At 40.0% G+C, this 15,219-nt stretch overlaps 1 protein-coding gene across 4 annotated transcripts in view; it reads left to right on the top strand.

The window, feature by feature from the left end:
- Nucleotides 1–10,485, top strand: part of Ankrd17 (ankyrin repeat domain 17) — a 144,197-nt gene extending 133,712 nt beyond the window's left edge. For all 4 annotated transcript variants that reach the window (XM_085836846.1, XM_085836845.1, XM_085836844.1 and 1 more), the window contains 5 exons: nt 344–556; nt 5,348–5,596; nt 7,091–7,269; nt 8,267–8,431; nt 9,883–10,485. In XM_085836846.1, coding sequence (XP_085692972.1) covers nt 344–556; nt 5,348–5,596; nt 7,091–7,269; nt 8,267–8,431; nt 9,883–9,942 — 866 coding nt within the window. In that variant the 3' untranslated portion in view covers nt 9,943–10,485. The remainder of the gene's footprint in view (nt 1–343; nt 557–5,347; nt 5,597–7,090; nt 7,270–8,266; nt 8,432–9,882) is intronic.
- Nucleotides 10,486–15,219: the final 4,734 nt, after the last annotated feature.

Below are 15,219 nucleotides of genomic sequence, written 5' to 3'. Positions count from 1 at the left end.
ACCCCATTGGGATTATAGATGTGTATGACTGTGTGAGATTCCGGGTATGTGAGTGTGCCCATGTTTGAGATAGAGTCTCCCTTACATCAAGTCTGGCCTTGAATTTATTATGTAGCCAAAGATCATCTTAATCTGACCCTCTTGACTATCTCCCACATGCGGGCATTACAGGTATTTGCCACCACACCCAGCTAAGAAGTTCTCTTTTTTTTTTCTCTCTTCTCTTTCTCTCCCTTCCTCCTTCCCTCCCTCTCTCCCTCCCTCTCTGTCTTTAAATTAATGCACCTTCCAGCCCTCTCTTGGGGGTAATTGCTGTAAGTAATGATGGTCTTCTACATTACAGGTATTGTCAACATGGACACACCATATGGTTCTGTAACACCTTCTTCTACACATTTGGGAAACTTTGCCTCAAGTCTTTCAGGAGGTCAGATGTATGGGCCTGGAGCACCCCTTGGAGGAGCACCCCTTGGAGGAGCACCTACTGCTGCTAACTTTAACAGACAGCATTTTTCCCCACTTAGTTTGTTGACTCCATGTTCATCAGCATCAAATGGTAAGTGTCTGTATCCCAGATCCTTAGAAGCAAAGAGGTTTGAGATCTGTAAATATAGGATATTTGCTTTTGAGACAGGCTCTCCTGTGTACCGGGCTAGCCCCAGCTTTGCTGCTTCCAGTTCCCACAGATAGGAAATACGTTCTTGTGCTACTTCGAGCAACTCACTCCAAATTTGATATTTTAACCCCACCATAATTTTAATGCTGAAAGGGACGTCATTTCTAACTCTTTAACAGTCTGTGTAAAATTTATAGTTTTTAAACCATTTATTGAGACTAGAGAAATGGCTCAGTACTTAAGATCACTTGCTACTCTTGGAGAACCCACTTTTGATCCCAGCACTTATTTGATGGCTTATGGTCGTCTTTAACTCCCGTTCCAAGCATCTGATCCCCTTTTCTGACCTTTGTGAGCACCAGGCCTATATGTGATGCACATACATAAATGAAGGCAAAATCTTCCAAAAATCCTTTTAAAACCTACTTTTTGAATGGTGGTGAAACCAGAGTGTCTTTCCTGCAGTGAGGCACCTACTTAATCTCAATTTCCATTTATTCTTCAGATCGACTAGTGATGGGAATGATTTCTAGCTTTATAAAACATGTGACTAGAAAGTCTAGCATTATGGAGCATAGTTACAATTCTAGCTACTTTAGAGACCAAGGTAGGAGAATTTGTATTTCAGACAGCCTCAGTAAATTGCCAAGCACTTAGGCAATAATGTAAAAAAACGGTCTCTAATGCAAATAGAAACACTTGTCTGTATAGACAACACAAACTTTTCCACACCTTTTAAATTTTATCTGTGTAGTGCTGACTGTCCAGGAGCTCAGCTGGAGTCCCGGCTGGTTTCAAATTCAGATCCTACCTCCTGGGATTAAAAGCATGTGCCACCATCCCCTGGCTTTTTGTTGGTTTTGGTGTTTTGTGACAAGGCTTCTCTGTTTATACCTAGCTATGCTAGAACTCACTCTATGAACCAGGTTAGCCAGTGCTTGGATTAAAGGATTGCACTGCCACCACCACCCTGCTTTTATTTTTTATTAGTAATATATTTAAAAACTTCACTATCTAATGGGCATACACAAAGTATCCCAGCTTGTGTTAATAGTGTGTTCTAGGCTTGCAAGGCTAAGACAGAGGGAGGGTAAGTTGAAGACTTGCCAGCACCTATATCAAGAAACAAACAAACAAAACCTACTGTGTTTGGCTGTGAGACAACTCTCCAGTATACCTCACCCCCATTATTTTAAGACAATTAGATGGTCATTACCAAAACTGCATCTCGTGTAGTGACAACAATCCTGTTGATAGAGAGATGATGAGGAATTGCTTCCAATTCGTATTTTATAGGCATGTGTAAAGTACTGTGTGTAGCAGCCTGGTGCTAACTGATTTTTCTCCTCCTAAGCTAGACTTCACTGACTTAGATACTGCTTTTGCATCGGAACAACTGTCCCAAGTTACTTTTCTGTTGCTGTGAAGGCAACATGACCAAGTCAACTTACAAAAGAAAGAGTCTCTAGGGAACCTACAGTTGAGGAGGTTAGAGTTCATGATCACTGGTGAGGAGCATGGCTGCAGGTGGGCTAGCACACAGTGGAGTGTGAGGTGACAGCTCACACTGTATCTACAAGCATGAGAGAAAGATGTGGTGGGCGTTCACCAAGATGGGGATGATGTGGGCCTCTGAAACTTCTGTCCATCACCAGTGTCACACCTCTTTCAAAAAAGCCACACTTCTAGTTCTTCTCAAACAGTTCTACCAACTAGAGACACATAAGAGTCTGTGGGAGCCATTCTCACACAACCACATTTTTCTCCCTGGCCCCCATAGACTTGTGGCCATAGCATAATACAAAAATACTCTTTAATACAACTTCAGAATTCCCCAGTTTCAGTCTTAAAACTATTTAAATGTCCAAGGTCTCTTCTGAGACTCAAGGCAATCATAACCCCCTATAAAATCAAAAATGAAATTACATAACTCCAATATGATGTCAAAGCACTTAAATCAGTCTGCCCTCCCAGCCTTGCTGACTGTTACAGACTTCTTCTCTCTTTTGGTCTGGCTACACTCCCTGTCCACACACCTGGAGGAAGAGTTCGAAAGCCGGAACCACATTTGCCCTAAGCTACCAAATCCTACTGCCTGTTTAGGGTAGAACCTGGCCCTGCCCTTCAGTTACATTTGCATTAATCTGGTGCTCTGCTTTCCTTGTGCATTTTCTCTGTACAAGCAGGAAAGTTACAGGTGGGGGCTGGCCCTGAGGCACCACTCCTTCTATTCCATTATCTATAAAACCTCTCCTAATCTCTTTCAGCCTTGGTCCATCATTAAATTCCCTGGTTCTCCTTTTCTTTTCAAGCTGAAATTTTTCATTTATTTTCCCCCAGCCTTCTCATTTTCATTTTAGAGCAGAATGAGAGCAAGTCCTATTAACCGAGTGAAAAGTCAGAATTAGGCTGTCGGCCAGTGAAATTTGTCCAAAACTTCTCAGGCAGATTCTTTTGACAAGTACAAAACAACAACAACAAAACAAAACAACAACAACAAAACAACCAAATTTCATTCTTTTGTGAGAATATCGTATGGAGGATGTCTACTCAACAGTGCTAATGTTCTTCCCCTCCGAAACCCCTTGGGCCAGGCCTCCACAGTCAGTATAGCTCTCAACTGGACTGTTTTCTATACCCCTGCTATGGTGGCCCATTTAGCATCTCCCAGAGTGCTCATCCACTTTTCTAGTCCAGAGTCCAATGAAAATCTTTTACATTCTTCCCAAAAGAAGCATGAGCAGGCCTCTTGCAACAATTTAGCCCATTCCCAAATACCTACTTCTTTCTGTTTTCTGTGAAGAGACACCATGACCAGTGGAGCTTAAAGAAGAAACAAACAGTTTATAGAGGGTGAGCATGCATAAGCATCCTGGCGGGGAGCATGGCAGCAACCAGGAGGCATGGTGCTAGAACAGTAGCCAAGAGTGCAGAACTCCTTCACAGGGGAGGGCAGAGAGACAAACTAACCTGGAATGGCTTATTGGTTTTTTGGTATTTTAATTTTTTGTTTATATTTTTTGTTTTTGTTTTTGAGACGGTATCTATAAAACTCTGCCTACCCTGAATCACGCTATAGACCATCCTGGCCTGGAATTTCCAGAGATAGGCCTGTTTCTGCCTCCAGAGTGCTGGGATTATATGGTTGGGCCTTTGAAACCTCAAAGCAAGCTCGTCCCCAGTGACACACCTTCAATAAGACCATACCTTCTAATCTTATCTAAATCTCGTTCTGAGACTAAGTATTTGGTCTTAAGATCTTGTCTCTGGAGAATCATTCTCACTCAGAGTACCTCACCATGAAACACAGTTGTTTGCGAAGAGCAGTTTGAGGGAACTGCAGTTAATAAAGTACTTGGCTAGCATACACAGCATTTTGGATGTGATCCCTAGCACTGCAGAAGCCAGGCACCTAGTACTCAGGAAGAGTCTGCAGCTCAGCGGCAGAGGCTAGGAACTGGCACGCTGACAAAACCCTGAAGACCTGAGTGCAGCTGCCTGTAAGCTGGAGCTGTGAAAGATGGGCCAAGAAAAGGAATTCCCTAGGGCTTGCTTCTGTTAACCTAGCTCCAGTTTCAGTGAGAAACCCTGTCTCAGGGGCAGAGGAATTGAGCAGGATGGCTAGATACCTAACGTCCTCCTATGGCATGCACACCTGCACAGACTTGTGCATGTATCATCACACTTAGACACACAAATACTCATTATTAGCTGTACAGAGATCAATGCCAGCCTGGGGGTAGTAGGCATGCACTTAATTTAAACATTGTTCTTTTAAATGTTTTGATTTTAAGCCAGGCGTGGTGGTACACGCCTTTAATCCCATCACTTGGGAGGCAGAGGCAGGCGGATTTCTGTGTTCAAGGCCAGCCTGGTCTACAGAGTGAGTTCCAGGACAGCCAGGGCTACACAGAGAAATCCTGTCTCAAAAAAAAAAAAAAAAAAAAAAAGTTTTGATTTTATATTAGCAGCAAATATTGGCTTAATTAAATAATAAGATGGTGATTTATTAAATGAGTAGCTCTCCACTTTGTAGCATTGAGATCATTATAGTCTAACATTAAATCCTTGGGCTTTTTATAAAACTTGGGGGGGGTATTAAGAGTTGAGCTCAGAGAGGGCCTCATGAATGCCAAGTAAGCACTATATTATTGAACTAAATTGTTATTGTTAGTCAGTTCTTAATTTCCACATATGTTGCTTTTAAAGACAGAGTCTTTTATTTTGTAGCCTAGCCTGGCCTTGAACTTGTAGTCTTCCTGTATTTTGTTTTGTTTGAGACAGGGTTTCATTATATAGCCTTGGCTGTCCTGAAACTTGCTATATAGAGATTCTGCTCTTGAACTCACAGATATCCTCCTGTCTCTGTCTCCAGAAGGCTGGGATTATGCGCCACCATGCCTGGCTGTAGTCATCTTGATTAAACCTCTGTAGCTCTGATTGCAAAGATGCACCATCCTGCTCAGCTCAAACATTCTTCTTAAAACAGAAGAGAAAATTGTTTCAAAGCAAGAAAGAGGCTGTTGAGGAAGGAGGAGAAGGATAAGACAGTAATGGGAGTAAGGGAGGTAAAAATAAAGAATATGGTGTATATATACGAACTGGACTCTTTGTATGGAATTCAAAAGTAATATTAAATGTCAGCTATCCTCAGAAAAACTAAAATTTGGTTTTGCAAAATTAAATATTTTACAGAGTACCTGTATAATATTTCAAAATATCCTTTTTCAGAGTCTCCAGCACAGTCTGTATCCTCTGGAGTTCGTGCACCGTCTCCTGCCCCATCCTCAGTACCTTTAGGGTCTGAAAAGCCCAGCAGTGTCTCTCAGGACAGGAAAGTACCAGTCCCAATTGGGACTGAGCGTTCTGCACGGATCAGGCAAACTGGAACTTCAGCTCCATCTGTTATTGGGAGTAATTTGTCTACATCAGTTGGACATAGTGGCATCTGGTCCTTTGAAGGGATTGGTGGCAATCAAGGTATGATATGCTGTATATTACTGGAAATGAAGTTTATTTATTTAGCTAAATATTTTAATCAGTTTCACATTCATTTAATTTTTTGAGATTTTACTTTTTTGGTTTTTCGAGACAGGGTTTCTCTGTATAGCCCTGGCTGTCCTGGAACTCACTCTGTAGACCAGGCTGGCCTCGAACTCAGAAATCCGCCTGCCTCTGCCTCCCAAGTGCTGGGATTAAAGGCGTGCACCACCACGCCCAGTGAGATTTTACTTTTATGTGTGGTGTTTTTCCTGCATATGTGTCTATGCAACACTCATATGCCTGATGTCTGAGGAGGCTAGATGAGAGCATTGAATCCCCTGAAACTGAAGATGCAGCCAGTTGTTAGCTGCCATCTGAGTGCTGGGAATGGAACCATATGTCTAGCCCTCATCATTCCTTTAAAGGATCTCTATTCCTGTCTCTTCAGTTAGACTAATCTTCTCTTAGTTCTGGTTTCATGTGCTCTTTCCCTCTGCACTTACTCATCTCTGAAAATAATCTAATGACGTAAACAATATTGATTTATTAAGAGTCTCCTGTAGACTGTTCTATCCTTGAACTAACTATGTTGATGGATGAGGCTAGCCTTGACCCTGGTCCTTTGCCTTCACATCCCAGTACTTGATTGCAGGTGTTTGCTATCTTGCCCTACAGAAGTCTCCTTGTATTTTCATTTTGCCATATTAAGATGTTGGTGTTTCCTTTGAGACGTTTTGGCTTCTTCATAGCTTTGATTTTCTTTTGTAGTTTGGTTGTCATTGTTGCTGCTATTGCTATTTAAGTGAATTAATGTTTATTTAAGGGATTTCTCATGTGAATCCTCCACTGTCCATAAACGTTACTCATGGTCAAGATTTCTCAAGATTGCCCTCTCAAATAACTGATGTATTCCAGTTGCATTGTTAGAATACTCACACAATTCTTTTGTGTGTTATTTTATCTTTTTATGAATTAGTGACATTTGTGACAACTTCAGAATTCTTCATATGAAATTGTTAGCATCTTATTTCTTCAGACATTTTACTTTAGGAATCGTATTAGAGTAGATTCACTTACTGCCCTTCTCCCTCTCTCTCCACTTACTAAGGATGAGTTTATATCATACTCATTTCTAAGAGAACAAGTGCATTAATGCCATGAATCCGTAGGATACACCAGTGCCTAAAATCAAAAGACAGTCACTGTTTCCTAATTGTCTTGTAGTTTCTTCCCACAGACTTAGAGTGAGAAAAGCAATGCTATATATAATTTACTATACCAGGCATTTCTAATGATGTGTAATTTTTTGTTATATGATACTGTTCACTAAGCAACATGAAAATACTGCTGTAAACATAGCAAAAATAGATTATTTTGAAAGAATTCACAATTTGGTATAAGTTAAAATAGGAATTAAAAAGCCCTTTTTTTAAAGCTGTGTCTTGATTTTGAATGTTACCAACTTTTGTTTCTGACTTTCTTTTCTCTCAGACAAAGTGGACTGGTGTAACCCTGGGATGGGAAATCCCATGATTCACAGGCCAATGTCTGACCCAGGAGTGTTTTCACAGCATCAAGCAATGGAGCGAGATAGTACAGGGATTGTAACCCCTTCTGGTACATTCCATCAGCATGTTCCTGCAGGATACATGGACTTTCCTAAAGTTGGGGTAATTTAAATACATATTTTCATTATTACAAAAGATCTTGTTATTTGTCTGTTTGTTTGTGCTTGTTTATCCCTAGTCATCTTTCATTTTCAAGTGCATAAGCTGTGAAGTCTAGAGCTTGGCAGGTCAGACTGGCTAGGATAGTCTTTCTAACCATTTAGGGGACTATTTCAGCAGTTGTTTGTGGGTTTATGTTGTTTATTTAGGGTTTTTTTAGATTTTTATTTTTACTTATTTGTACATGTGAATATGTATGTGCACATGAATGCAGATGCCCACTGAGGCCAAAGAGGGCATTTGATCAGTTGGAACTGGAATTACAGGAAGCCATGAGCCATCAAAGATAGAAGCCAAGAACTGAACTCAGGTACTCTTCAAGAGCAGCAGACACTTTTAACTGTTAAGCCATTTCTCCAGCCCACGTAGAACCCTTTGTGGGGCTAGGGTTACTTTCTGCTTGTTTTTTATTTGGCTTGGATATTTTTGTTTATGAGGCAGAGTCTCAACAGGTAGCTCTGGCTGGTCTGGAACTCTGTGTAGACCAAACTGTCCTCCAACTTACAGATATCACCTGCTTCTGCCTCCTGGATATTGGGGTGAAAGGCCTTGGCCATAGTGTCTAGCTAAATAAGTGCATACCAGAGAATACTTTCTAGGTTCTGTGAATAACCTAGGAGTTCATAAAGTCAATTGAGACTTTAAAATCAATTTTAGGGCTCTTGGCTCTTTTGTTTTTCATTTCTGTTTGTTGTTGTTGTTGTTGTTATTTGGTTTTGTTTTTTGTTTTTTCATGGAGTATGTATTTATCCCTGGCTAACCTGAAACTCACTCCATAAACTGACTGCCTTTGCCTCTCAAATACCTCTTTTTGTTTTCTGTGACAAAGTTCTCTCCACATAGTCCTTATAAGATTTTTATTATCAGAGGTAGGACGCTAAGAAGAAAATAGTGACTTGGATATTAATCTCTCTTTCTCTTTTTGTCCTCTTTCTTTAAGAGTATGCCTTTTTCTGTATATGGGAATGCAATGCTTCCTCCTGTAGCACCTATCGCTGATGGTGCTGGAGGACCCATATTTAATGGCCCTCATTCTGCAGAACCTTCTTGGAATTCACTGATAAAGATGGTTTCAAGTTCCACAGAAAACAATGGTCCTCAAACGGTAAGGCTGATTATTCAGCAAGCAGTCACTTATATGTTTACAAAATATGAAGCAAATAGAATTCAGGTAAACCATGGTAGCTTTAGAGCACAGAGAGTGCATCCAGAAGAGGACATTGGCTATGTAGATGAAGTACATCAGCAATCTTTGTAAAATGGTACTCAGTTTTTAAGTTAATTATGGGAAGGTATTTTATATTTTATTCTGTAGCAGATGATATGTAGGAGAATTTAATTATATAGCTGGCCATGGTAGTGCACACCTTTAATCTCAACACTCAGCACGTGGATCTTCAAAAGTTATGGGTTAGCCTGGTTTACATGGAGAGTTCCAGGCCATCTAGGGCTACCTAGTCAGGCCCTGTTTTCAAAAACAAACTAAAAAGTAAGATGCAAAGTGACCTTCATGTAAAATAATTAAATTAACATTACTATTTCCTGCTTTGTTAAGAGTTTTACAGTATATGAAAACCTAGAGTAATAATTATACACTTGGTTTTGGGCAGAATGTATCTGTACATTTTTTGTCTTGTCTGACACTCACTAAATACCCCAGGCTGATCACAAACTTAAGGTACAACTGCTTCAGCCTCCCCGGTCCTTGGATAGTAAGAATAAGGAACTGTACTTGTCAAACTGAAGTTGCCATGGTGTCTGTTCAGGGTCTCTGGATAATCGCCCTTTCACAGCAGTCTCCATGCTGTTAAGTAGCTTTAGAGTTTGAGCACCACCTCCTGTTAGGATTTCAAAAAGAAAAGGGAAGCAAGGAGAGCAGATTTGTAACTAGACGGTGTAGTTTAGTGACAGGACACATGCTTAGCATCTTAAAGTTCCCAGACTACTCATTCCCAGTCAGGGGTGCAACATACATTATTGTTTTTTTCTCTAGTATTTCCTCATGTGCTGCTGTTTTTTATTTTTATCCCTCCCACCTCCCACTCCCTGGGTATTGCATGTTTTATTTATCCAGTGTTCAGAAATTGTAGTTTTGTAAGTGATTTTTTTTTTTCCAGTTTGTGAGTATGTGTCTGTGTGTGCCTGTGTTTATGTCTGTATCACATGCATGTTTTGTGCTTTTGGAGCCCAGAAGATGATCTTGGAACTAGAATTATAGCCCCTTATAAGGTACCATGTAACCCTAGGGACAAAGCCTAAGTCTGCTACAAGAGCATCCCATGCTCTTAGCAATTGAGCCATCTCTGCAGACTCAGCCTTTTGTTCTTCTCTTTCAGTTCTTTGACAAGAGGTCTCAAGTAACCCAAGCTGAACTTGACCTTGAACTCCAGAGTATTTCCTTTTCTTTATTAGGACTAAATGTGTTGCCAAATCCAGCTATATGTTGAAGATTGAATGAGATTACGTTGTCTTAGTCCATAAATGTTTCATTGTTTGTCCTAGTACTCTAAGTGTCTGCCTGACTTGTATTTGGTGACACAAATGCTCTGTTTGTAGGTATGGACTGGACCCTGGGCACCTCACATGAACAGTGTACACATGAACCAGCTTGGCTGATGAGGAGAAGCCTGGTAGCCTGCAGATTCCTTTCATTCAGAGGAAATCACAAGTGGCCGAGAAACATTTTTATGCTCCCAAATCATTCTACTGATGTGCTTGACTGAAGTGTGTAGGCTTTTTGCAGAAGAACTTACTAACTGACCTATTTTCTGTGAACATTTGTGACAGCCAATTCTCCATCATCATCCGTTTTTACCTTAGTTAGCATTTTTTTCTTATCATTTTTCTTCTTTCTTTCCCTCTTCTCCTTTGGACATAACTTTCTGTTGACGCTGTTCTTTGGCTGGTTGGTTTTAGTACTGTAAACTGCTTCTGAGCAAACACGGAAATTTAGCAAAATTATGTAAACTTGATCCTGAAGTTTTAGAATGGCAAATAAATGTACAATTGTTTACATAACAGAAAAGGCTAAGCAGAAAGTAAATTTCAGTGTGTCAGTCTAGAGGCTCTACTTTATGTAGACTTAAATTCATGTGAGATATGTACCTTCATATTCAGAAATCTGGATGTCTCCTTCATACATTAAACTATTAATAAGCACCACTTTTCTACTTGTATATTTTAAGCATAGAGTAAAATGATGGGCATTATCAACGGGTGTTCCCTGTGTTAGCTCTGAAACACCCATCTTACTCCCTGTTGGGTTTGATTGTAGCAAGGCAGATAGAAGAAATTTCTGATTTTTCCATGTCTTTATTAATTGTCACACTTTTCAAACTCATGCACACACATCTCTTCAGTTTGGACTCTCTCTTTGCCACTATTGCTACTTAGTAAGATTCTCTTGCTCAATAGTGAGAACCTTCCTGTAAAGTTTTTTCCCATAGTGGCTGTGACACAGATGTGGACCATCTACAGTGGCACCAGTGTTTTTTTTCTAACCAGAAAGCTTGAGACTTTTGAGCAACTTAAAAGCCACCACAGCTCTCAGTCAGCATATATTGTTTATTTTTAAAGATTTCAGGATATTTTATATTGGATGATATTGATTCTTAACATTGGCCCTTCCTGGTCAGCAAGAGTCAACATGCAGTTTTCCCTTTTCAAGCATCTATGTCTTAGTTTGAAAGGCTCCTCTCTCTGCAGTTGTTGGTAGAAATGAAAAGGATGAAAAGCTAACTTGGGCCAACTCAAAAAGGAGTGTTTGGGTTTCTTTTTAAAATGAATACACGGATTATAAATTAAAGTCTCCATTTAACTTGTTTATATGTGATTCAGGGCCACACTAAACTACTCAGTGGGAATTATATATTCCATCCACTTGAAACAATAAACAATAATGTATACAAGAAGAATATGTGTCCTGCCCTGTCTCCTCTGGAAAAGTAACTCACATGTTTGAAATATAAAACAGTTTATACATGAGAAATACTGTCATAATACATGTCAAATACTATCAATTTGGTTTTTAATTAGAGATTACTTAACACTGTAAAATATGAACTAAAGCTTACACATGCCACCTAAGGTTGATAATAACATTCATTGGTTGTCATAGTATGTGATATGATTTTATGCCTGTAGTGACCTGAGTGAAGAGGATAAGGTAGTTTCTCAAACCCACCCAGCACTCTGGATGCTAAGTATATACATTCAGTTCCACCTTTGCTTAATACACACAAAATAGGAGGAAAATAGCCTACAAATACAGCCATGAATTTAAAAGAAATTTAAAAAGCACTTTACTTACACAAAGCAACACAACTGCATGATGTTGACATTTTGTATTGAATTTTGCCACGGTTCTGCCTTCTTTGCTCCCAGAAGACTTTTCTGAAATACCTAGAGTTGTTCTCTGCCTAAAAGAATGGAGTTGGAGAACAGACACTGTTCGGGAGGTGCTGCCACACACAACCTCCTAATGAGTGTCTTACTGAAAAAGGAAGAAGGGTGGGAAAGTGAGTATTTTCTTGGTTTTAAAATGTGGAGCATGGAAATAGATTTGAGCCCTGTCTCTCTACGCTGAGAGAGCAGGATGGCGCCATGGTTCTAGAAGTTTGTACCAGGAACATTTTTCAAATACATTTTTATACTTCAGATGTAATATAGAACATTTTATTTATTTAAACAATAAAAAAAAAGTTCTTGAGACAGTGCAGGTCTTTTTTTTTCCCCCCTTTTTGAAGTATGTGATCATCTCTGCACACTACATAGTTTTCTTCTTTTTAAGAAGTGACTTAACAGATAGCTGTGGTGGTGCACACCTTGAAATCCCAGCAGTCAGGAGGCAGAGCCTGCTGAATCTCCAAGTTCAACCCACCTGGTCTACTTAGTCATTTCTAGGATAGCCAGGGCTAGAAGAGAAACCCTGCCTCAAAAAAGAAGAAAAGGGGGGAAAGTGTGGCAGATATGGTGGAGCCTGGCAGAAGGATCTCTTGAATTCAAGACCAGCCAGGTCTATAATGTTCCAGGCCCAACAGGGCTACATAGTGAGACCCTGTCTCAACTTCCCCCCCACCAAAGCAAAAATACACCTGAGTCTGACTTGGAGTTATTTTTTTATAATTTCTCATAAGAATTTGCCTCATAACATATTTTCTTAAATTTTCCTAAAGAAGTTTAGAAATTTTATTTGGACTATGAGCCCTCTAAAATGACAATATAACCTATATTAAAATTTTGAGTAGTGTGCTAATATTCTATAATAATAATGTTGAGGTTTAGGATTTGAAGGTTAGTAAAATACTTGTCTAGTATATGTCAAGCTGGTTAATCCTAGCACTGAAAAAATTCAATCGCAGGTGGTGGCACATGCCTGGTGCTTGTGATCCCAGCACTTTGTAGCTGAAGTTGGCATGGAACACTGGATCTTCCTGCCTCTGCCTGCTAAGCGCTGGCTTTCTGCTGAGCAGGTGCTGCTTGCCTTCATCCCATCGTAAGGTAGAAAAATGGTGTGGAGGGGGAGGCCGGAGATTGTTATGCAGTCCTTGAGTTTGCTATGTAGTTTAGGCACTGACCTCAGCTTGTGGCAATCCTCCAACCCTTGCTTTCTGTGTGCGGATACAGATGTGTGCTCCCACCCCACCCCCACCCTCCAGGATTAGACTGGAACTCAATGGGTAACCCAGGCTGGCCTCAAGCATACCTTGCTGCCGCTTAAAATGTGTGTGTGTGTGTGTGTGTGTGTGTGTGTGTGAGAGAGAGAGAGAGAGAGAGAGAGAGAGAGAGAGAGAGAGAGAGAGAGAGACTATGCAGGTGTCTGAGACCAGAAGAGAAAAGAGGGGTGTTGCTGGGGTGGCAGATAGTTGTTTGTGAATGGCTTGAGGTCAGAGCTAGAAGGTGAACTTGAGTTCTCTGAAGGAGTAGCAGGCCATCTCTCCAGCCCCCTTAGATGCTTCTCTTCAAAGAAGTCAAAAGTTAAGAAGAAAAATGAGTTGTATGACACAAGTAAAGTTGAAAAAATTTATGGCAAGTACTGAGAAGTGTGTGTGTGTATTTATACACATTTATATACAGAAACATTTAGATATTTTATATATATTTCAGGGAGTTATTGCAAGCAGTGGCCCCTTAATTTTTAGGTGTTTAGAGAAGGATCTTGGGAGAGACCCAGACTTGAATTCTTAACCTCCCTTTGCCTCCCTCCGGCACGAGTGCATGAGGGTTTCTCAAGAGTACAGAGTCAGCCTGTATTATACAGTGAGTCCTTGAATAGCCTGTGCTACAGTGAGAACATATCATATATCTCAAGGGTACAAAGTCAGCCTGTATTATACAGTGAGTCCTTGAATAGCCTGTGCTACAGTGAGAACATATCATATATCTCAAGGGTACAAAGTCAGCCTGTATTATATAGTGAGTCCTTGAATAGCCTGTGCTACAGTGAGAACATATCATATATCTCAAGAGTACAAAGTCAGCCTGTGTTATACAGTGAGTCCTTGAATAGCCTGTGCTACAGTGAGAACATATCATATATCTCAAGGGTACAGAGTCAGCCTGTATTATATAGTGAGTCCTTGAATAGCCTGTGCTACAGTGAGAACATATCATATATCTCAAGAGTACAGAGTCAGCCTGTATTATATAGTGAGTCCTTGAATAGCCTGTGCTACAGTGAGAACATATCATATATCTCAAGGGTACAGAGTCAGCCTGTATTATACAGTGAGTCCTTGAATAGCCTGTGCTACAGTGAGAACATATATATCTCAAGAGTACAGAGTCAGCCTGTGTTATATAGTGAGTCCTTGAATAGCCTGTGCTACAGTGAGAACATATCATATATCTCAAGAGTACAGAGTCAGCCTGTATTATACAGTGAGTCCTTGAATAGCCTGTGCTACAGTGAGAACATATCATATATCTCAAGAGTACAGAGTCAGCCTGTGTTATATAGTGAGTCCTTGAATAGCCTGTGCTACAGTGAGAACATATCATATATCTCAAGAGTACAGAGTCAACCTGTATTATATAGTGAGTCCTTGAATAGCCTGTGCTACAGTGAGAACATATCATATATCTCAAGGGCGTATGGGGGAGGCATAAAGCTATGCCTGAGAACCTTAGTCCAATCCTTAGAATTCTCAAGTGGTCTCTGATACCACATGAGTTTCTTCCTCAGGGTTAGAGTTAGATTTACAGACACGTCATATGCACATTATTAAGAAGACAAAAAGTTAAATATGCTCATATATGCAACATCACAAAATATTAAGTTTAGTTCACATAACAATATATGGGTTTAGTTTTTAAATTTATTTCCATTACTTTGACATGAATGCAGGTGTGCAGTTTTATCAGAAGAGGTTGTCAGTTACCTGTAGCTGTAGAAAAAAATTGTTAAAGACTTTAATAACTGCTTGAAATTTTTGGTTTAGGGTTTGTGAACAATAGATCTATAAATAACAGGCTTATTTATTATACATAACGAATTTACCTACTTTCCCAGTGTTGAGAATTCTAGGTTCTCATGTATGGTAAGTTGGGACTTGGGGCAGTTGTTTTTAAGTAACTTCTCTGGCTTAAGGCCATTTTGGAAGGGCCTACTGGATATTAACAGTTTTATGGAAGTACGGTGGTTTCTTAAACTAGCAAGAGATAAGTGAGCTGTTTTTAAAAGGGATTATGCTATGGGAGCTAAAGGCAGGTTACCCAAGTTTCAGAAAATACGCTGGTAGCTTTGGTAGGTGTTCAATAAAGTAGAGGACAGTGTCCACAGTTTGGCTTTACCAAACATGGGAGAGGTTTCTAAAAACTCAATTCACTTTGGCCTACCCTAGGGGTGGGCACTTCGTTGTTCCATTTATTTTCTGTTGACAGGAACACGAATGT

The sequence above is a fragment of the Mus caroli genome, unplaced genomic scaffold (genome assembly GCF_978045245.1).
Source record: "Mus caroli unplaced genomic scaffold, Mus_caroli_1 scaffold_4, whole genome shotgun sequence".
NCBI lineage: Eukaryota > Metazoa > Chordata > Mammalia > Rodentia > Muridae > Mus > Mus caroli.
Note: the sequence above shows the minus strand (reverse complement) of the source record. Positions and strands in the feature narration are given on the sequence as shown.